This window comes from Mytilus trossulus, unplaced genomic scaffold (genome assembly GCF_036588685.1).
Source record: "Mytilus trossulus isolate FHL-02 unplaced genomic scaffold, PNRI_Mtr1.1.1.hap1 h1tg000373l__unscaffolded, whole genome shotgun sequence".
Lineage (NCBI taxonomy): Eukaryota > Metazoa > Mollusca > Bivalvia > Mytilida > Mytilidae > Mytilus > Mytilus trossulus.
Window position 1 is genome coordinate 1,101,978 of NW_026963340.1, and position 24,712 is coordinate 1,126,689.

General features: G+C 33.3%; 1 protein-coding gene and 1 long non-coding RNA gene across 2 annotated transcripts; both read right to left on the reverse strand.

The window, feature by feature from the left end:
- Window positions 1-6,994: 6,994 nt before the first annotated feature.
- Window positions 6,995-10,254, reverse strand: LOC134701933 (uncharacterized). The gene is made up of 3 exons (XR_010104263.1): window positions 10,149-10,254; window positions 8,723-8,823; window positions 6,995-7,667 (listed from the first exon to the last, which is right to left on the reverse strand). It is a non-coding gene; the product is annotated as an uncharacterized LOC134701933 (long non-coding RNA).
- Window positions 10,255-11,677: 1,423 nt separating this feature from the next.
- Window positions 11,678-24,289, reverse strand: LOC134701999 (neurogenic locus notch homolog protein 1-like). The gene is made up of 8 exons (XM_063563109.1): window positions 24,166-24,289; window positions 22,093-22,146; window positions 20,695-21,045; window positions 20,177-20,290; window positions 15,926-16,048; window positions 14,266-14,376; window positions 12,113-12,225; window positions 11,678-11,809 (listed from the first exon to the last, which is right to left on the reverse strand). Exons 1-8 carry the CDS (start codon window positions 24,245-24,247, stop codon window positions 11,678-11,680), a joined length of 1,080 nt encoding a protein of 359 aa, XP_063419179.1. The 5' UTR covers window positions 24,248-24,289.
- Window positions 24,290-24,712: the final 423 nt, after the last annotated feature.

Below are 24,712 nucleotides of genomic sequence, written 5' to 3' on the forward strand. Positions count from 1 at the left end.
TTAGACGAGTTCAAAATCGGTACTGGTAATTTTTCATGGGTTATGCCTTTATAATTATTCCTTTTATGGAAAATTATTTTGTTACATTGTTAACGGTCCCATGTTGCAATTCTTACCAGTATGTTAGGAAAATTGTCATAGATATGGACCTCATCAACGAACGATAGATTTATATAAGCAATGTCTAAATATTTATTGTAATTATAGAAAATTGCCATGTGAGCACTCTATAATTATCTACTTACTAGTACTTAATACTTCTACCATGACTAAAACAATTTCCTAGGACAGTTATCGTAAAATTAATCTATTCAACATAAATGCTTCTCAAATTTTGGTAGGGACTATTTGCTCATACGCATGAAGTAACACAAACACCATAGTATTGCGCAAATATACGGCTATGTCCTAGGATACAATAGTCTAGGCATTCATTATTCACCTTCAAAGCAAAAATCCGATCTGAAACAAGAAAAACACTTCCGGGGCCTTTAATAGATACAACTCAGTTCGTTTGGTCTGCAAAAATAATAAACACATTAAACCAATTAGAACGAGAAACCCAGCAACTGGACTTTTGCTAAAACAAACATTTTAGTCATAACCAACGATAAAGGTTGAAGTTTTCATCAGATCAACACCAAACAAAAACAACAAAAAGAAAAATAACAATAAAAAGACAAGAATGCCGATATTCAAGATAAATTAACTAGAGGCTCTCAAGAGCCTGTATCGCTCACCTGACTCCATTTAGGTTTTTGAATTCATATAAAAAAAGATAAAATTTGGCTACAAAGTAACAACACTTGGTCAGCACCAGATAAGAAACATTCATGCTATGTTTGGTTTCATTCCATTCAGTGGTTCTCTAAAAGAAGACATTTGTATGTATTTCCCATAGGGTCCTATGTTAAACTAAGTCCCCCGCTGGCGGCCATCTTGGATAATGGATCGGCTACAAAGTAACAACACTTGGTCAGCACCTCATAAGGAACATTCATGCCATGTTTGGTTACATTCCATTCAGTGGTTCTCTATAGCTAAAAGAATGCATTTGTATGCATTTCCCATAGCCATAGGGTCCTATGTTAAACTAAGTCCCCTGCTGGCGTCCATCTTAGATGATGGATCGGCTACAAAGTAACAACACTTGGTCAGCACCTCATAAGGAACATTCATCCCATGTTTGGTTTCATTCCATTCAGTGGTTTTCTAAAAACAGTCATTTGTATGCATTTCCCGTAGGGTCCTATGTTAAACTATGTCCACCGCTGGCGGCAATCTTGGATGATGGATCGGCTACAAAGTAACAACACTTGATCAGCATTTCATGAGGAACATTCATGCCATGTTTGGTTTCATTCCATTCAGTGGTTCTATAAAAGAAGTCATTTGTATGCATTTCCCATAGGGTCATATGTTAAACCAAGTCCCCAACTGGCGGCCATCTTGGATGATGGATCGGCTACAAAGTAACAACACTTGGTCAGCACCTCATAAGGAACATTCCTGCCATGTTTGGTTTCATTCCATTCAGTGATTCTCTAAAAGAAGTCATTTGTATGCATTTCCCGTAGGGTCCTATGTTAAACTATGTCCACCGCTGGCGGCAATCTTGGATGATGGATCGGCTACAAAGTAACAACACTTGATCAGCATTTCATGAGGAACATTCATGCCATGTTTGGTTTCATTCCATTCAGTGGTTCTCTAAAAGAAGTCATTTGTATGCATTTCCCATAGGGTCATATGTTAAACCAAGTCCCCAACTGGCGGCCATCTTGGATGATGGATCGGCTACAAAGTAACAACACTTGGTCAGCACCTCATAAGGAACATTCCTGCCATGTTTGGTTTCATTCCATTCAGTGATTCTCTAAAAGAAGTCATTTGTATGCATTTACCATAGCCATAGGGTCCTATGTTAAACTAAGTCCCCTGCTGGCGTCCATCTTAGATGATGGATCGGCTACAAAGTAACAACACTTGGTCAGCACCTCATAAGGAACATTCATCCCATGTTTGGTTTCATTCCATTCAGTGGTTTTCTAAAAACAGTCATTTGTATGCATTTCCCGTAGGGTCCTATGTTAAACTATGTCCACCGCTGGCGGCCATCTTGGATGATGGTTCGGCTACAAAGTAACAACACCTGATGAGTATCTCATGAGGAAAATTCATGCCATGTTTGGTTTTATTCCTTTAAGTGGTTTTCTAAAAACAGTCATTTGTATGCATTTCCCGTAGGGTCCTATGTTAAACTATGTCCACCGCTGGCGGCAATCTTGGATGATGGATCGGCTACAAAGTAACAACACTTGATCAGCATTTCATGAGGAACATTCATGCCATGTTTGGTTTCATTCCATTCAGTGGTTCTCTAAAAGAAGTCATTTGTATGCATTTCCCGTAGGGTCCTATGTTAAACCAAGTCCCCCACTGGCGGCCTTCTTGGGTGATGGATCGGCTACAAAGTAACAACACTTGGTCAGCACCTCATAAGGAACATTCATCCCATGTTTGGTTTCATTCCATTCAGTGGTTTTCTAAAAACAGTCATTTGTATGCATTTCCCGTAGGGTCCTATGTTAAACTATGTCCGCCGCTGGCGGCAATCTTGGATGATGGATCGGCTACAAAGTAACAACACTTGATCAGCATTTCATGAGGAACATTCATGCCATGTTTGGTTTCATTCCATTCAGTGGTTCTATAAAAGAAGTCATTTGTATGCATTTCCCATAGGGTCATATGTTAAACCAAGTCCCCAACTGGCGGCCATCTTGGATGATGGATCGGCTACAAAGTAACAACACTTGGTCAGCACCTCATAAGGAACATTCCTGCCATGTTTGGTTTCATTCCATTCAGTGATTCTCTAAAAGAAGTCATTTGTATGCATTTCCCGTAGGGTCCTATGTTAAACTATGTCCACCGCTGGCGGCAATCTTGGATGATGGATCGGCTACAAAGTAACAACACTTGATCAGCATTTCATGAGGAACATTCATGCCATGTTTGGTTTCATTCCATTCAGTGGTTCTCTAAAAGAAGTCATTTGTATGCATTTCCCATAGGGTCATATGTTAAACCAAGTCCCCAACTGGCGGCCATCTTGGATGATGGATCGGCTACAAAGTAACAACACTTGGTCAGCACCTCATAAGGAACATTCCTGCCATGTTTGGTTTCATTCCATTCAGTGATTCTCTAAAAGAAGTCATTTGTATGCATTTACCATAGCCATAGGGTCCTATGTTAAACTAAGTCCCCTGCTGGCGTCCATCTTAGATGATGGATCGGCTACAAAGTAACAACACTTGGTCAGCACCTCATAAGGAACATTCATCCCATGTTTGGTTTCATTCCATTCAGTGGTTTTCTAAAAACAGTCATTTGTATGCATTTCCCGTAGGGTCCTATGTTAAACTATGTCCACCGCTGGCGGCCATCTTGGATGATGGTTCGGCTACAAAGTAACAACACCTGATCAGTATCTCATGAGGAACATTCATGCCATGTTTGGTTTCATTCCTTTCAGTGGTTTTCTAAAAACAGTCATTTGTATGCATTTCCCGTAGGGTCCTATGTTAAACTATGTCCACCGCTGGCGGCAATCTTGGATGATGGATCGGCTACAAAGTAACAACACTTGATCAGCATTTCATGAGGAACATTCATGCCATGTTTGGTTTCATTCCATTCAGTGGTTCTCTAAAAGAAATCATTTGTATGCATTTCCCATAGGGTCCTATGTTAAACCAAGTCCCCCACTGGCGGCCTTCTTGGGTGATGGATCGGCTACAAAGTAACAACACTTGGTCAGCACCTCATAAGAAATATTCCTGCCATGTTTGGTTTCATTCCATTCAGTGATTCTCTAAAAGAAGTCATTTGTATGCATTTCCCATAGGGTCCTATGTTAAACTAAGTCACGCGCTGGCGGCCATCTTGGATGATGGATCGGCTACAAAGTAACAACACCTGATCAGCATCTCATGAGGAACATTCCTGCCATGTTTGGTTTCATTCCTTTCAGTGGTTCTCTAAAAGAAGTCATTTGTATGCATTTCCCATAGGGTCCTATGTTAAACCAAGTCCCCCACTGGCGGCCTTCTTGGGTGATGGATCGGCTACAAAGTAACAACACTTGGTCAGCACCGCATAAGGAATATTCCTGCCATGTTTGGTTTCATTCCATTCAGTGATTCTCTAAAAGAAGTCATTTGTATGCATTTCCCATAGGGTCCTTTGTTAAACTAAGTCACGCGCTGGCGGCCATCTTGGATGATGGATCGGCTACAAAGTCACAACACTTAGTCAGCACCTCATAAGGAACATTCATGTCATGTTTGGTTTCATTCCATTCAGTTGTTCTCTAGAAGAAGTTTAAAATGTAAAATGTTAACGACGACGACGACGGATGAGAAAAGCTCACTTGGCCCTTCGGGCCAGGTGAGCTAAAAAAGGAGAAGTACATGCAAACTGACAAAATCAAACGTTATAATCCAACGAAAACTTGACTTTGAGCAGTCATTTTCCCAAAAACAAAATGGATTAAACTGTGTTTTATATCTAGTGAAACCTCTCACTATGACAAATGTATATAGTTGCAGTATACTGAACAACCAAACAGATACTGTGGATTCATTAATATTCGTTGGATACTAATTTTCGTTGAATTCGTGGGTACAGGGGAACCACAAATTTAAATATTCAACGAATTACAAATATTCTAAAGGAATGTATGCAGTCTTTACCAAAATCACGAAATTAAATATCCACGAATATTCGAGTTTTCCTCAATCCACGAAAATTGGTACCCACGAAAATAAATGAATCCACAGTATACCAGTCATAAGTTACTGTGATAATCGGAATCCATCAGTCTAAAATGTGTAAACATACATTAAACACAACCGACTTAGTAATTGAAACAATAATATAATAAATCTTACAACAAAAAGGTTGCTGTAGTTAAAAGTAAATTTTACAAAGATTCTAAAAACAGTTGTTGGCATGACACGGGTTATCTTCTTCTCATATATGTTAAGATGGTATGATACTAAACCCCTAACGGGAAGGATTGTGCCTGATGTTTATATGATGAAATCATAATCTTTCAGTCAGTTTAATTGAAGTCTGGAGCTGGCATGTCAGTTAACTGCTAGTAGTCTGTTGTTATTTATGTATTATTGTCATTTTGTTTATTTTCTTTGGTTACATCTTCTGACATCAGACTCGGACTTCTTTTGAACTGAATTTTAATGTGCGTATTGTTATGCGTTTACTTTTCTACGTTGGTTAGAGGTATAGGGGGAGGGTTGAGATCTCACAAACATGTTTAACCCCGCCGCATTTTTGCGCCTGTCCCAAGTCAGGAGCCTCTGGCCTTTGTTAGTCTTGTATTATTTTAATTTTAGTTTCTTGTGTACAATTTGGAAATTAGTTTGGCGTTCATTATCACTGAACTAGTATATATTTGTTTAGGGGCCAGCTGAAGGACGCCTCCGGGTGCGGGAATTTCTCTCTACATTGAAGACCTGTTGGTGACCTTCTGCTGTTGTTTTTTTATTTGGTCGGGTTGTTGTCTCTTTGACACATTCCCCATTTCCATTCTCAATTTAACACTATTGAAAGATTTTTAAAGTTGAGTTGACAAAGACACTGGTAACATATTCTCTTACATTCTATTCACTCAATAGCATCCATCTGCAACAGAGACACCATAAGTAAAAATAAAACCCACCCTGGGATGCATAAGTACCAAGTTACGTCATAAGACATACGACCTAAAGAAATATAAAGCTTGACGACAAATAAAGGAAAAACTGTTACGTACACAACATATGCACAACTCTAGCATCTAGTATCTTTACTTTAGTTGAAGACAATTTATATCATTTATGAACCAGAGACATAATATATTATTAATAGTAGCTTCCGCAGCGATTTTCCGAATTTTATTTCCCCTCACACACCACGAAACAAGCCGTGTGTATTGTACTGAAACGACACAGGCTCCTTGGAGCCTCTATAGTTTTATGAGATGTCATAACTTACTTTCGTGTATATAGCTATAGTGTGCGCATGAAGAAAAATTACAACCACTCTTAGATGATTCCGTAATTGGCATGCTCCAATGCTCACTTTATGTCATTGTGCAATATACTCTTATTTGCCAACTTCATCACGATTGACCTATATCATATGACCTACATTTTGTTATTAATGTTTAGTTTTTTTCCTGAACATGCATGACTTATTTGCCACTGGACGTAAAACAAAAAATCAAACAGTATTCCGAAATCAACTACACATTTTATAAAATCATAATATTTCTAGCTTCTTTCTAAATCTTTCAGAGCAACTGAATTCACCGCTAAAACATGCAACAGGGGAATTGGGAATTGTGATTTCCAATACGACCAAAGACAGCAGATTTATTTATAAATGTGTGAAACATCACTAAAATACATAGCGACTGTTTCTAACATTTATTACAGAAAAGAACTGACACAGTAGATGGAAACCAACTCTAATAATGGAATGTTGTTCGATAAAACATGGGTCATTATATTTAAACATTTTACATTAATAATTGTAGTGATCTTACCCAAAACAACAAGCGATCCCATGTATACACACCAAATAGTTGCGCCTGTCCCAAGTCAGGAATCTGAAATCTATGTTACTTTGTGAGGTTTTAAAATTTTGTTTCATTTGTTAGCTCTGCAGTTTAGTGTGACATCCATTTCGCTTATCTAGTATACGTTTCTCTTTAGAATACAACTGGAGCACGCCTCAGAGGATTGATTTTGTCGCTTCGATGAAGACCCATCGGATGCTTCTGTTGTATCTGCCTTTTAGTCAGATACAACAAATACAATTATAATTTTCTAAATATACATATCATTTACAATTTACCATGTATTCAAATTGACAATAATCGTTATGTCCCATATAATGGAATATATTATTTTCAAATACGAAGCAGAAGAAATTTTTAATGAATTCTAATGATTTTTAAAGTTACAACGTAGCCATATAACTAAAGAAGGCAGATCAGAAAACGCTTCGATCACAATTGTCTAGTGATATCAACAATACACAGAGATACATCATTAATAAACTAAGCATTTCATCCAGTAATATCAACAATACACAGAGATACATCATTAATCAACAAAGATTTTCATCTAGTGATATCAACAATACACAGAGATACATCATTAATAAACTAAGATCTTCATCTAGTGATATCAACAATACACAGAGATACATCATTAATCAACAAAGATCTTCATCTAGTGATATCAACAATATACAGAAGACATTTTTATGAATTCTAATGATTTTTAAAGTTACAACGTAGCCATATAACTAAAGAAGGCAGATCAGAAAACGCTTCGATCACAATTGTCTACGCTCAGTTGTAAAATCATAACTATAGTTCAAATAAGTACAATCTACAAAAAGAGATGATAAAACAAGGCAGAATGGTAATTAGTATATATTTCATTACAAAAGGGTGCTGCCACTATACAATTACAACTTCTCAAGTTATTCGGAAAGGATCATAAGGGTAGATGAGTTATTTATAGCAGCTTAGATGTTCAATGACGGTCTTTTATCGTTTCTGTCTAGTTTTGAGTTGCACAGGGAATCTGAAATGTAAAATAATTAAGGTTAAACCTAACACTACAGAGAGTTAACTCGGTAAAGTCAGCTAAACGTTTTAACTACGTTGTGTTGTAAAAAGAATATTAAGCTTCTCAATGATCAAAATTGGTTTTTGTCAAACAGTGTATTTTTTCTGACAAAACGGTTGGTTCAAAATTTTTGAAATCTTTATATTTTTGTTAAAGAGTCAAAGTATTAGTCAAAGTATTTACTTTGACAACTTTTTATGAAAATCAAACGAGCAAACTTATTTTAGTGAAAGTGTTGGGTACCACCTTAACTGAATGTTATTGAAGACAAAGCTAGAACGATCTATGATAATAACATCTACAAAAAGAAAACATCTCATTTATTTTGAAAAAAGTATGAATTAAATCAACAATTCATTGTAGGTTTTACTAATGATAAGTATCAATTCTCCATTTTGTGAGGAAATCTGAATTTGAAGACTATAATATTTTATTCATTTACTCATTTCAATATATAAATTTGAATATATTGTATGGCCAATTGCAATTATCAGGAATATTTGTAGATTTAAAGATCATTCATCTCAATTTGTGTCACTCCAATGCTGTCATATTCCAAGCATAACCAAGAATCTTGCCGCGATTTAGCCTAGCTTTCTGCACAGGCGCGACATAAAGTAATCATTGATCAACAGAGATCTTCATCTAGTGATATCAACAATACACAGAGATACATCATTTATAAAAAAAATAAATAAACCCTGTGCCTGTCCCAAGTCAGGAGTCGTTTTTTTATGTATTACATATTTTTTTTCGTTCATTTTTTTTTTTATATAAATAAGGCCGTTAGTTTTTTCGTTTGAATTGTTTTATAATGTCTTATCGGGGCCTTTTATAGCTGACTATGCGGTATGGACTTTTCTCATTGTTGAAGGCCGTACGGTGACCTTTAGTTGTTAATGTCTGTATCATTTTTGGTCTCTTGTGGACAATTGTCTCATTGGCAATCATACCACTTCTTCTGTTTTATATCCAAGAGATAATAGTACAAAAAGACGTCACATAAATACCTGTATCTCACAAACGCATTTTCTTTGAGTTTGACATGTTCTGTAAATTAAATCGTCTCCTGGTTCATATGCTACACAGTCTGAATTAGCACCATTGCTATCTGAAAAATAAGATTCATTTTAAGCGATGAGATCTTTCGTAGTGTAAAAACAAAGTGTAACTAACCACAGGATTAAAAAAAAAAACACAATAAAAAAAACCCCAAAAACAGAGGCCATTTTGCACTGCAGGATTAATTTGGGATATTTTTGGATGTTTTATGTTTCAATACTGAAAAATATAACACATCTTTCAAATGGAATGAGCTATTGTTCACATCATTTTTGGGCAAAGTATGCATTAGCTTTAGAGGTTTTCAGGTAAGTTTCAGAATGAAAGTTGAACGCAACACGTGAACCATACGCCTATTAGTTAAATACAGTTGTAGTCAATTTACTTGCAATTCCAAATGCATATAGAGAAAAAAATAATGCATTAATATTTTCGTGAATTTTTTATTCAACTTTCTTGGAGCAGTGAAGAAACGATTGCGAAAGACACAAATGATGGTCCTTTAGTTAAAAAACAAACTAAAACACAATACGTAGTTATGAAAGGCTGGAGAACCCATTTCCTTCGTCGGCGCAAATTTTACATCACATTGACTTCCTAATGCATCATTGTCGATCCGCCTTTCCCGTTGTGCATCAAAAACTACTGTCATAGATACAAATGTAAGAAATAAGGAAAACGATAGAAAAGTGAAAATTCTTCATTTGCCTGGAATTTCACAAAGAATATTCGTTCGGTGTTACAAACAGTTCATCTAGATGTACTTTGCAAAGAATTCCGGTGCTAGGGACTGTATTACACTTGCAGTGAGGTGAAAATTTTGTATTTGCTCCATGTTGAAGGCCTCATTGTGACTTTGAAATAAAGAAAAGTTTTATAGAAAAAGCGCTGTTCCTTTACTTTTTATGTGTTTTTTTTGCTGTGCATATAGGGATATTGTGCCATAGATTGATACGGTATATCTATTTTTTGTACTTGTATTTTAAATAGTATTTGGGACCAATGACTCCGGTTGGCCTACAATATTTGAGTAATGTACGAAAGATAAACTTATGATGGTACTATCCAGATACGTTACCCTAAAATGTGATCTATCTGCACGGTGTACATATGGAAACACACTTAATTTCCGGATATCATCGTGGTTCTATAAGCAAAGCATCTATTCAAACATGAATAAATATCTCTTAATTGTTGTCAAATTGGGCTATTTATTTCTAAAAATCGAACTGTCGTTAAATTATTTGTGTACACTGTTAGTTGTGATCATATTCCTCAACGTATGTTATCTCCCCTTATACATTTACCACCTATTTCTTTTATTTTAACTACACATCCTTTTTTTTTTAGACAAATTGAAATCTAATGACTCACCAGGTGAAAGAGTTAATGCGCCTAAAGATCCAAGTTCGAAGGTAGGCGTGCCTTCAGCAGTCTGATCTGATGCACCAGTCCAATATCTGTCGGCTACAACATGAACAAGTACGTAAGTACATAAATAAGTAACATATCATTGAAGTCCGAATATTACCGAAATTGAAAAACCAAAAACTGTATATTGTAATGATTAAACCAATCACCGGGGTCAACCCTTCTTCTATACATCTAGCCAATGTAAAGTCACACAGCAATACGCATAGTAAAATTCAGTTTTCATTTATAATTAATAATGGCTTAGAACTATCTAAGGATTTTCTTACCTTAGCTGTATTTGGCACAACTTTTTGGAATTTTGGGTCCTCAATGCTCCTCAACTTTGTATTTGTTTTGGCTTTTTATCTATTTTGATCTGAGCGTCACTGATGAGTCTTGTGTAGACGAAACGCGCGTCTGGCGTATAAAATTATAATCCTGGTACTTTTGATAACTATTTACACCTACAATGAATTTCGGATTCGTGTCGGTGTAGTTTAGGATCAAACTTAATAACTGTTACAGATGCTATAATGTCATTTAGAGTTCAAAAGAATACACATCAAGGTGAATGATGGATCCTTATCGTGAATATGTATTTATAATTTATACTTGTATTTATCATAATAAAATATTGTTTACACTAAGGTGAAAGAAACCCAAAAGTTTTAGAAATCGCTTAAAAACACAACGTGAGACTAGGCACGCCAACAGAAAAAACTCTTCTCCTTCTATGTTTACACAGGCCGGCATGCACATCATCACTCTTAGCTAATATGTTAAAAACGAAAAAAAAACCACCAATAGTTGAATCAACAGATTATATAACAATTTTGGTGTCTATAGATCTACGACAACGACAACATATTAAGTTTTAGACACTGCAGACGAATCGTATTGATCAACTAATTCATTAGTGTCGTGTCAATGTTAGTCTTTAACTTCTTCATTACCATTATAGAGCAGTTTTCGTGTCAGAATCAGGTCCAAGTTATCAGTAAAACATAATTTGATAAGGTTTCAGGTCATTTCATGAGCTCCGAACATGCTTATTCAGTGTGGTTGATTGTTACAATATCAATTCTTTATAATATATAATTAGTTTCCAGAGAAAATTCCCCTTGCCATTGATGAGTCGTTTATATCTGTATCAAAAACATACTAGTAAAACATATAGGCCCTCACTGACACATTTTTTTACCAAGAGTTATTTCTCCTTATTTCCCCTTATTGCACTCTCCATTGGAAGGAAGGCTATTTCAATGGTAGCCATGAAAACAACAAAAAACAATTTTACCACAATTCTGATACACAACCTGCATGGTTAAAAAAGGTATATAACGCATCTTTTTATGATATGTAAATAAATGAATGACCCCATATTAGAAGACGGTTTTGTCCCATATATGCATGTATCTTGCACCAGAATATTTATCAGAATTGAACCAATCCCATACGAATGATATAAAACTTTTTTTCATATTCTGTAATCAATTAAAATATGCATCAATAGCAGAAAAAACAGTGTCTATACCTGCTACATCCAGAAATTGACCAACAGCAGTAAGTTCTGTTTGAGTATTTGGTTCCCAAAGATATGCACCCTGTGCCCGACACTCGAACTAAAACGAAATTATAAATTATTCCGTTTTGTGAAAAATGATAATTATTTCATTGTGTTCAAATACAAGTTACAAAAATTAAAGCAACGTCAAATTAAATGAGTGCGAAAATACATAGGAATATAAAGTTTTGAAATATCAACTATAGAGCATACTCAAAATATAACAAAGAAGAATATTCCTTAATTCACAACCACGAAGGTATTTTTTTATTCAAATATTAAATCTTGAAATAGAAATCTTATAAATAGTTTCAAAAGTACACTGACTATAAAAATAAAATGAAAATAAAAAATACAATACCACTGCACCAAGCCAACTAGTTTCTGTATCACACGTATAATAACAATTCCTACTACCCGTGGGTATCTCGGTAAAACCTGTAGGGCACGAACTCATTGGCCATTGACAATTTACTGAAAATATAATTAGGGTGTTGTATTACTTTTGATAAAATAAATTGGTGATTTTATACCACAAAATAATACACCAATTTCGAGTCATTTTACCTAAAAAAAATTATTTAAGTTTAAAGTTTGAAGTTGGAAAGAAACAAAATTAAATAATTAATTTTGTTGAAAGTCGGTCCACTGACCTTAAAAAAAGTGTAATTTACAACACTACGCATTTTTACTTAATTGACCACATTATCATTACTTTCAAAATACTTGCATTGCAAATAGAAAACATATTCCAGTATTAATATATACCTCAAGTTATTTCATACACAGCTCACAATGTTAAACTTTATGTAAAATGTATTTATTTTTTAAACACGAAAAGATAAAACAAATAAAGAAAATCAAAATAAACTAGATTTGCTATTGCTAGCAATAGCTGAGGATGGCACCCCGTACTGCACATGGTCACAGTAGCATCAATACTTATGAGTGTACAAGAGTCAAATATCTATTATACATGTGGGAATCAGCATTTCTTCACACACACAACAACAACCCCCCCCCCTTTTTTTTTCTCTTCCGTTGAATACGTTTCAGTTCTATACATAGTTTGGGAATCCTTATAAATCTAAAATTAGACACGCGCGCAAGTAGGAAGGTGGTGTCACGTGATACTCAAGTATATTATCGTGGACTTATTTATATATTAATATTCTTTTTAGAGGGGACCTTGGACAGACAACATGTGTATATATTGACGGAGCGGCGTACTAACTGTTCAATTTATTCTTCAATAGCTCGCGTATCACACAATACATGTAACTTATCGTGTACAATTAAATTACATGTTTATCGATTGATTTCAGCTAATGTGTAGATTTTAACAGGTGTGTCATTTACGGATATGTACTTTAACGCAAGTGCAGAAATGTCAGTAATATGTACTCTGAGTGTTTCTCATTCTGTCGGTGGCGATTTTCTCTTAAAAGCGTGATTTTTGTATAGAAAAGAAGCACGTTAAATAAAATACATATTTTTATTCTAGCATATTCTAGTACATGTTAGCAGTACAGCATTACGTGCACATACTCCTGATTACGATATCCGTGGAATTGTTGTTATATTTAAAAAAAAAATGCAGCTTAAGTGTATTTTCCCGTAGGGTCAATGTTAAACTTTTGTCCAGTTTCCATGGCAATGGCGGCCATTTTGGAATTTCCTAATATCATCATAACATGTAGGCATACCAATATATCATTTAATGTCTCTAGAACAAATTTAACATTGATGTTCTGGAATGTTCTGTGAAAATTCAAAGTTTTGACCTTTTTGCATTGTTTCCATGGTAACGACAGATATTTTGGAAATTCCAACGCCAAATTCCACATCTTCCAATGTTGCTCATCGTTACTGTGAAGTTTCATCAAGTCTGGAACATTTTGAGATTTTTGAAATTTTTGGTGTTGTTTCCATGGCAACATAGTAGTTCCAATGAGTGCCAAAATCATCCAAACACCTGTATATAGTGGGCACCTACATTGTATCAAAATATATCGGTTCTGAGTTAAAGCCTATCCAAATAGTTCACCAAAACAAAAAACGGGATTTTTTCACATTTGTTTCGTTTCCATGGCAACGGTAGCCATCTTGATGGTGCCCTACCCCACTGCACTATAAAATGTTGTGGTCTACATTATGGTATAGTTTCATCAATATTGTTGAAGCTAATTCGGAGAAATAGTATGGACAAAAAAGTGTGGAAGAATAAATATAATAATAATAAGACAAAAAGAAACGAACAATAACAATATGTCACCCCAACTCCGTTGAGGGTGCCATAATAACTCAGTAGCGAAATTGAAATTCAGAACACGACCGATATCACATGCATTGCAAATTTCTTCTAATACATGATACACTTGCGTAATTATTTTATTTTAAAACTTACAAGCATCAATTCTAATGACGTAGTGCACAAAATCTACAGATTCGCCATTGTTTAAAATGAAAATTTTCTTTAATGTTCTTTATAAAGTATACATGAAAACTAATTACCATCACAAAATGTTCCTTCAAAATCAGATACACATGTGCACACAGGAAGTCCTTGGCTATCTAGGGTACATTGTCCACCGTTTTGACAGGGATTAACGGTACATGCATCCACTAACGTGCAAATAAAGTAAATGTTTTAAATACACTGATTAACAAAAATAAAAAGAAAAGAAAATAAATAACAAAACAACCATAACAATAAATTATAAAACGCTATAGCGTCAAACACATCCGCTCCATTTGATTGATGTACAATAAGAAATATATAACATGCATTTATCATTGAGATTTTTGAAGATAGTAAAAAATGCGAGATTTATTATTATAATGATTACAGTCTGTCCCAAAGAAGCTATGCACATATTTTAAAAATATCGGTTAGTTTAATGTCGTTTATGGTTTTGAAACTGTTTTAATTCGAGTGTCACCGATGAGTCATATTTCTGGAGTTTTAAATGACAAGTCTGGTATCGTTGAGATAGGTTTATGATTACAAAAAGGGATATTATTTCAGCATCAATGCATTGCTTAATACATTAAAGTCATTGAGAGTAGTTCTCAAATACTGATTTACTGTTACCAATCATAATTCAAACGTTGCAATAAACAGTGAGGAACTGTCGGCAACAGATATTTTTTGTATAAATCAATCTTGTCTTTCGTTTTTGTTTATGTGCTTTATCTTAATACCTTTTTGTTTTTCTTTGTTGACATACTTGTGTTTTTGATAAAGTGATTAAGCATATGACGCAATGTTGACTGCTGTACCCCTATTTTGGACAACTTACCTATTATGTCTGTTTGCTTTGTTCACATATAATTGTCAATATAATGGAATTTTATGAGACTGTCATACAAGTAAGTTGTTAAGCTAGCTTTAAAACCAGATTTCATCCACCATCTTCTACACAAGAAAGTGCATGTACCAAGTCAGGAATATGACAATTGTTATCCATTTATCTGTTTGAGCTTTTAATTTTGCCATGTGATTAGGGACTTTCCGTTTTGAATTTTCCTCGGAGTTCAGTATTTTTGTGATTTTATTTTTTTAATAGTAAAAATGCTATTCAACTTTGAAAAAATTCATACACATTCGAAAAGTATATTTTTTCAAAACAGAAATTAAAAGTTGTGATATCTACAGTTATAGTAAACGAACGCTTTGATTGCAAGATTGTCTGTACTAAGTCAGGAATATGACAGTTTTTATCCATTCGTTTGATGTGTTTTGAGCTTTTGTGTTTGCCATTTGATAATGGACTTTTGTTCATTTTTGAGGCCTTTTTTAACTTGCTGTTCGGTGTGAGCCAAGGCTCCGTGTTGAAGACCGTACTTTGACCTATAATGGTTTACTTTTACAAAGCGTAACTTGAATGGAGAGGTGTCTCATTGGCATTCATGCTACATCTTCTTATATCTACTTCCATTTTGAATTTTACTCGGAGTTCTGTGTTTTTATTTTTTTTTACTTTCTATTACAAAAGCATAGTTTATATGAACATTTAAAAGATCAATTTTTACACTTAAAATATCAATTTGAATGAAACATGCTTTCATACACTTCAATAACCTTTATTTTGAAAGCTGTAATGTGTTTGAACCAATGAAAGTCCATTATATAACTCCTTGTAAATAATAAAAAAATGTTTTAAATTCAAACCTAATACGTCGCAATTATCTCCCGTATAGCCTTCATCACAACAGCAACTGGCACTTCCATCACCAGTTATTGAACACGTGCTTCTTTCTGGACATGGGCTTGGGTCTGCTTCGCATGGGTTGTCTATTCAATTGTTTAATTAAAGTTAATACTTTTTTTATATTGCTATCGCCGCTTTCATGTGTATACTATCAATACTCTCGATCAATTACTAGTAGTATTCAAACAAAATTAAAGAATTTCGTAAAATCAAAGGGTGAGCAAACAATTAAAGTGTGTGTGTAAAAATAAACAATTAAAAGAAATGGTATTGCTACAAAAGGTTTGTATATTTTGATGGATAGCATTTTTCAAATTCTGTTTTGTTTTATTCAACAACACTATTTCACACGATGCTAAAACTAACCTCAATAGCGCCACTGGCACAGCTATCTGAGTTAAGAACCAGAATTACAGGGAATGCTTGGACAGATGATCCGAATATTGTTAGTCGTTTATACAAATTTTAAAATCACATAAATAATTAACAATATCATTATTTTAATGTATTTATATCATCTGGCATAAACAAAAGCAAGAGACTATTTGATTTTCAAAGTTCATCTGAGATTGGGAGGGTTATTTCTTCACATTACCATTTGTTTCCGGTGAACAGTTTTTCTTGGAGTTTATTGTGAATTAGATTGTATTTCAGCTATACATCTAAATTAAACTTCAGGTATTTGAAAGATTGATAGTCATACTGTAATATAGGCAAATTTTGCAGTGTACTTTTATAGTGCATATATCGTGCAAGATTATTTAAATGGGGCAATGATTATGTAAATGTTGGTTAAATAAATACACAAAATTAGATAAAATACACAATGTTGATATCACTCACGCATCGTTTTATTCAGCTCAATTTCTTTTCTTGAATAAAGGCAACAGTAGTATACCGCTGTTTAAAACTCATAAATCCATGGACAAAAAACAAAATCGGGGTAACAAACTAAAACCGAGGAAACGCATCAAATATAAGAGGAGAACAACAGCACAACACTGAAATGTAATACACACAGAAACGAACCAAGCATCAGACAAAATCCCACGAGAACAATGGCCATCTTCCTGACTTGGTACAGGACATTTTTAAAGGAAAAATGGTGGGTTGAACCTGGTTTTGTGGCATGCCAAACCTCGCACTTTTATAGCAATGTTAAATATAACATTGAAATGACAACATAATATAACAGGACTACAATACAAATAAATAGGAGAACATATTAGACAAAGAAACACATGATTAATAGATAACAAAAAGCATCAGGTTTAAAATTCAATACGCCAAAAACGCGCCTTGTCCACACAAGACAAGACGATACAAGACGTCCAGATATAAAAGATCGAAAGTGAAAAAAAGTTCAAAATTGTACAGCACTGAAGATCAAAATTTGAAAAAGGTTGTGTCAAAAACGGCTATGTTTTTATGCTTGGGATAATAACATCCTTATTATTTAAAACAATTAAAGCTATTGCAAACAGTAAATTTTATCAACTGAATATAAAACAGATATACATAATGAAACTAAAGTATTAACTCATAACAGAAAACTAAACCCGAATACATAATGCTAAGACCAACATAGAATAGACACACCCGACACAGTCCAGGCCTCAACGCATTTCATAAAAATGACGTCACATACGATGGCGAACAGGCTAACAAATACGTCACATTTGAATTTATGAAATTTCTGAAACAGCGCAAAATTGACGTCACAGATGAAAAACTATAATTCAAAAGTAAGATGGAATTAGGATAGATTTAAGATTATATTAAAACTAAAATACTGATATTACATTTTAACAATGCATATTGCAATAGTTATTAATAGCAATTAACTATAATATATATATGTCAAGTTTGTTATGAATCCAACTTCAAACGTAAATTATCGTACAGATTACGTTGAACAAAATTAAAATTAATAAATGAAGCGGTGATTAATTTTTCTTTCCATAACACTTATATACCTATAAGGAGTCATTTTCTTTCAGAACGACAGGTCATCATTTTTCAGAATCAACCCGGACGATACCATGTTTCAATGATATATGCTCCAAGGCATAAGATTATTTTCCTTGATAAAATTGCCATCTATGATTTACATCAAACCCTTATTCTTATAGTTTTTCTTTTTGCCGATTTGGAAAGTTATTTTTTAAAGTTCAATTGATGATAGGTTTAAAAGAAACCATCATTGTGGTACCGCATTTTAACTTTTATTAGAAACAAGTAACCTGGGGTTTTGTTAACTTATAGCTACAATAAAGAAACATTATCATATATGTCAGATGAATTGTAATGTAGACTTTCATAAAATAAATCTAGATTTAACATATTCGTGTGTAAGATTTGAATAGGTTGATTGATTTTTGTTTGCTTGCTTAACGTCCAGTGGCAAATATTTCATGCATGTTCAGAACGATACACACTGAATAGGAAATAATACTGTGACCTACATGTATTTATATTCGTCTTCGTGTCAGTTCTTAACTTTTTAAAATGTATGTATACATTTTACCCTATCAAATGATCAACTAATAAGATATTCTTATATTCTATTTAATAACATTAACGTAACTCACGAAAGGGTGGGGTGCGGAGGGTATATAATTATAACCTGATTATCTTTTTATAAAATGTATTGCTATTCAAAGGCCAAGCTTTCTGAATATTTCGTTCAAGTAAAATTGTTAAAAAAATAACCACTTTTCCGCGATAGAAATAATGTAGCAAAAAAAACCCAACATATCCTCTTTCCCTTTTCCATAAGCTAAGTGGTACAATAAATAACTTACAATGTGTCTTGTATTTGTCATACACCGTTATCGGATGGTTACAATACATTTGTATCTTACTTCATACAGTTGCAGTAATATTTTTATTGTGCATGGATAATAAATTTTAATAGGTTTTTATCTAAATTATTTAGTGAGTTTTATTCTTAATGAGCTGAAGGGCGTATTAAAACCTGAACGCATTAGAAGGGAATATCCCACTCAAGTGTAGTCGGTAAAATAGGATACTAAACTTTACAAATCTTTATAAATATTTTTTTATTTTACGGTATATAAGTCAGATAATGCATATTTTCTATAACAAAAATATAATAGAAAAAGACGTCAACACATTTGACAAAATCCGATGAGAATTACAAATATAACATTAAACATTTAAACTATATACATGAATTTGGGATACCGTAACACGTCTTATAGTAATGCATGAGTTTGGTAATTAAAATATTAGACGACATAATGACACACCACAATCTACCATGTGGTAAAAATGTCCTTAGCTAGTTTGGTTAAAGACACATCGTATGGATCCAGCAATTTATGATAGTGTCCATAAAATTTACGGAGTGTCAATTTTAATCTGTCCTCCTCATAACTTTGTTGGAGCAGTTTCTGCGTAAGGAGCACACTCCTGTATATGAAGTCCGTATAATGTGAACAAGCACGTGAATAACGTTTCAATCGTAATATGTAAACACATCTTTTTTTTGTAGAATGAGTTCATTTCAAAAGTTCTACTTAAAATACAAAAAAAAATAATATAATTTTTTCTTAATTCACACAGACAACGTACTTTGTGTATTGAAAACTTAATCGCTTTGAGTAAATTAGTATCATAACATTGTTTATCTTTTTTTTTCAATCCCATATCAATTCCTGAAAGTTAAAATGTGTTTCCCAATCAAAGTTTTTCTAACAGATTATATATTTCTTGCAAAAAAAAATCAAGAAAAAATATCATTTAAAAAAAAAAATGTTCATTATTTTCTGTAATATTACACAGTCCTACAGTTTTAGTCCAGACACACTGATGCGAATTCTTTATCATAATGATTAATCACATTAAGGCATGACTATAATATTTTTTCTGTCTCTGAAGAAGTAACATCAAAAATGTGGTGCACACCGAATAACCGCGAAGCGTTTTATTCAAAGGTATGCACCACATTTTTGAAGATATTTCCAATCACCCAGAAAAATATTGCAATCTTTTCTTATTATTTAGTTCTAATTTTTTTTATGGAGTAAATCATGAAAAAACGTTGATGAAATCACGGTCACTTGACAAAATTCTGTCTATGAGCTGTGAACACTTCCAGCCAATCAGAAGATGTGTTACATTCAAAATAAAGTTATTAAAGGGTAACGTTAAAGAGCCAATGATCTATTATTTAAAAAAAAGCTTACCGTCACAATGGGCACCTGTCCACTCGTTCACGCAATCACATTGAGGGGTCAAATCTATCAGATCGACTAAAACGCATATACCTTCATGTGCACAGTAATGGTTTACACATGGATCTGGAATGATAATAGTTTATTATTAAATTGAAAGAAAAAAGATCAATTAATGATTAAAAAAAAATATACAAGTAATTTATGGTGTTATATTTCGTCACATTCTTATTTATCGTCCAGAAAGATGTTTGAACTGCTTAACGACTGTTCCTTAAATCACGTGCATGCTTTATGTTTATGTTCTTTTGTACAAGGTTTCGCAATAAAATGTAGATTATTTAAAAAAAAAAAAAACCCGACACCTTAGTCAAGTCCTTATCGTTTTCATATTGGCAAAGACTTAAATCAGAAATCAGACATACTACAAGTGTAGCAATAAAAAAACGTCTAAGCATTATTATAGGGGTTTCTTTGATATTGAACGATGATAATTGTCACGTGATTAATCTAAACATTTTAAAACTTACGAGGTATACATTTGTAATCAAACCAGAGTTGAATATCATTGCCGGACTTTGACCCTGACCTTGCTGCAAGCATTTCCTCATTTATACAATCATCCTCATTAAAAAGGTTGCTGACTGTAAATTCACATGCTTGCCTTCCATTACATTCGCCCTTCACCTTTACTAATGACTGTGGGTCGCTACATTGATCTTTTTCAGATTTGCCGCCTTTACGTCCTTTTCCATGCTTATGATATTTTCTTGGTTGACGAGGTTTTGCTTGACTGCCATAGTTTGCATCAACCACCTGGATTACTTCTCCTTCACCACAAGTTATTGTGACTACCTCATCATCGTCAAATACGTCATCCTCTGAAAGTAATTATGAAAATAAATTTTCCAACAGTTCTTTTTGTTTTGTTTGTTATTTTACTTTTATTTTTTCAAACAATATTTTTCAAATTATTCACCGAAATTCCAAATAAAAGAAACAGGCACGTTAGTCACTTGCAAATCGTTCCGTAAATACCAATAGCTTGAGAGAGCGTTCGAAAAGTTCGAAAGACTAAGAAAACAACGACTTTTAAATAATATTATATGTTGATTTTGGAAGGTGTTGGATGTATTTAAACGCAAGAGCTGTTTTAAAGTCTTGATTTTTTTTGTTTAACCTTGTAGACATATATATTACTTAATTTGTACTGTCTCGAGAAGGTACGTGCTATAAACCCTATGTGCTACCGACTTAAAAAAACTTTTTTAACGGTGTCTTTGTCAGTTACTGTCACATATACCTATCATTTATATATAAAAAAAAATGAGGTATGATTGCCAATGAGACAACTCTCCACAAGAGACCAAAATGACACAAAAATTAACAGCTATAGGTTACCATCAAGGCCAAACCTCATGTCTGTTTGGGGTCCTCCCTAAATGTTGTCACAAAAGTGGGAAGGTTACCTAGCTATTGAACCATGTGTTAACCCGTCATTTTCGTAATGTCTGAACCAAGTCAGAAATATAACAGTTATTTTGTTCTAGTTCAATTGATTGATTACGTTTTATTTTGAGAGTTTTTATGGACTCCCCTTTTTTATATCAACTAGACAGCCAAACGTTGACACAAGCAACTTGAAGATATCTAGAGATCAACACAAGTGAGTAGTCATCACAAGTTTAAAAATAATTCAAAGTGGTATTTTATTTAAACCGTTGGTTGGCTATGATATCTGTAATCACTGTTATATTGAATTGGATGACAAAAACAATTAATTGAGCGGACACAGCAATAAAACATATTATCTTTGTAAATTGAATTCATTTACATGTATGTCTTTTTCTTGTTTTGGTCATATACATGACCTGTGATTCAATATCCAATATCTCTGAACTGTCATGTATACTTCTTGTTTATATTACCTTCACTGCCGCTGCCTCCATGGTGTCTTTCCAATAATCTTTGTTGTCTTGCCACTAGAAAAACGGGAAAATGATATGAATAAATAAAACATAGTTTTCAAAAATTTAAAGAAAAACAATCCCAAAGGATACAATTTGAATACTGTCGCCTGCAAAATTAACACATCATAGAACAGATACTTAAAGAATAACTTATCTACGAAATCAAAAATGGAAAAATATTAAACAAGTGTCTGAACAACTAATTACGTCACGAATACGCGTACGTTGATCGATCAAGAGTTAACTTTGTATTTGATATTTGAATTTTTCGTTTTTATTTGTTATTTGTTTTAACAATGACCTTGTGCTTAAGCTTTTCAAAAGAAATAAAATAGAAAATGCAAGGAACTTTCATCTTTTTCTACGCATTTACAAATCGTTCCGACGCAAAGCCATCGATGACGTCTTGACATCGGCCATTGACAGCGTCTTTTCATTAGCCATTTACAATGTCTTTTTATCAGCCATTGACAGCGTCTTTTGATCAGCCATTGACAACATCTTTTACTCAGCCATTCACAACGTCTTTTTATCAGCCATTGTTAAGTTTGTTTCCAGTTTTTGGAGAAAAAATAATTTGTTTTTGACCCGGAGAAAAAAATGTTTGTTTCACCCTTAGCTGGCTGCCACTATATGTAATGCTTAAATTGAAAGAAAAATATTGTTTTCGGCTTGTCGCCAAAAATATAGATTGTTTTTCGCCGAAGGAAAAAAAAAGTTTGACTAGAAAAAAATCGATAGCCCCCCCCACCCCCCCCACCCCCCAGAAAATTAAATGGTTGCTGCCTTGGTTATTTCATTTCACTAGAAAACCACGACAATTGAATAGATTCATTGTTGCATTCTATGAAATAATTATAGTAATTATAAACGAAAGGTTTTGAGTCTCGTTTAAAGATAGATTACTATATTGGTCCTATGTACAACAAGACTCAAATTTGAAAGATCATTGCTTTTTGAGTTATCGATTTGTCTATGATTAGGCTAGAGTGAGCATTTTGTTTATGACAAAACAAATGATGTCAGATTTACCATTCTGAACTTTCCGTATCTGTTAAGCAACATCCTAGCACCACAAGAATATGGCATTTATATTTCAGTTAATACATTTGTTTACAAGGACGTTATTGAATCAAAACTTCTTAAAGTTGAAGACATAACTTTCTGTATCACTAGTGTTAAGGTTTTGCTGTTTGTATTATAGGTAACTATTTCTGTTGAACTTGTGCATTTGTTTTGCACCTATTATGTTTCGCCATATTTTTACAGTAATATACTCTTTAAAAAAAAAGTAATTTAAATAATGAAATTGATCATCAGAAAATTGTTAAGTTATTATTAATATAAAAGGGAAGATGTGGTATGATTGCCAATGAGACAACTATCAACAAAAGACCAAAATGACACAGACAATTAGCAAAGCCCATACCGCATAGTCAGCTATAAAAGGCCCCGATTAGACAATGTAAAACAATTCAAACGAGAAAACTGCCTTATTTATGTAAAAAAATGAAGGTCCTTTCGGTAACTTTTCTTGATTGGCATTATGATGTGTTATTGATCCTATTTTATCCTTTCTGCATTATTCTAACAGTTATATATAAAGAAAACGTTAAAATGAATAGTAGTCTGTTTAATAAAATTGCTTGATAAAACGTGCCTAAAAACGTTCTGAAATATTTAGTTCTTGTTTTTGTCAATTCGTGAATTATTTTGATTGAACTTATGAGTTATTATTGCTACATTTCTGTCGATTATTTCTTTTTTATAGTGAATTTTACTTTTGATTGGAATTAAGAATTGTTACTGGAACCTTTCTCGATATAATAATATATCATGATGACTTTAACTTGAATATTAAAAGTGCTTGATAAAACTTGCCGAATATATAGGTGCTGTGATTCTCATATTTTGATTAGACTTAAATAAAAATGTTATTGTCTTCTTTCTCGATCTTTTTTTTATCATAGTAAAATTTAACCATTACTTTAAAACATAATTTAAATATAAAAAATGCCTGATTTCACTTACCCAAATATTTTCTGAAAATGTCTTGGTTCATACAACTAACACCACAGACAAACACAAGTACGCACAGACTCTGTAACTTCATAGTTAAGATGATGTATTGGTGTTTTAACAGAGCGAACTGAATGACGACCAATCTATATTTACTTGTTATATATCCTGCTAAATAAAGCAACAAACTGTCGTGATGGTACTTTTATTGGTTATCTCATCAAGAGTACATTAAACCAATGATTTACAATTTCTTTGATATATGTAACTGAAATGGGCGGTATCTATTAGTATTAGGTGGGTGGTAATGTGTTTATTAAAAAAAAAGAACTATAATTATATTTCATTATGAGTACAAATAATGCCCAATTTCTTTGATATATACAACTGAAATAGGTAGTTTCTATAAGGTAGGTGGGTGTTTATTTGTATATAAAGAAACATTTAAATTAACTATGATTTTAATTTATGTCATAGATATACATCATAAGAGTACATCATTTCGTTTTACTGATTTTATTTTTGGTAATATGTTTAGCTTCGTCAATAGATACATACA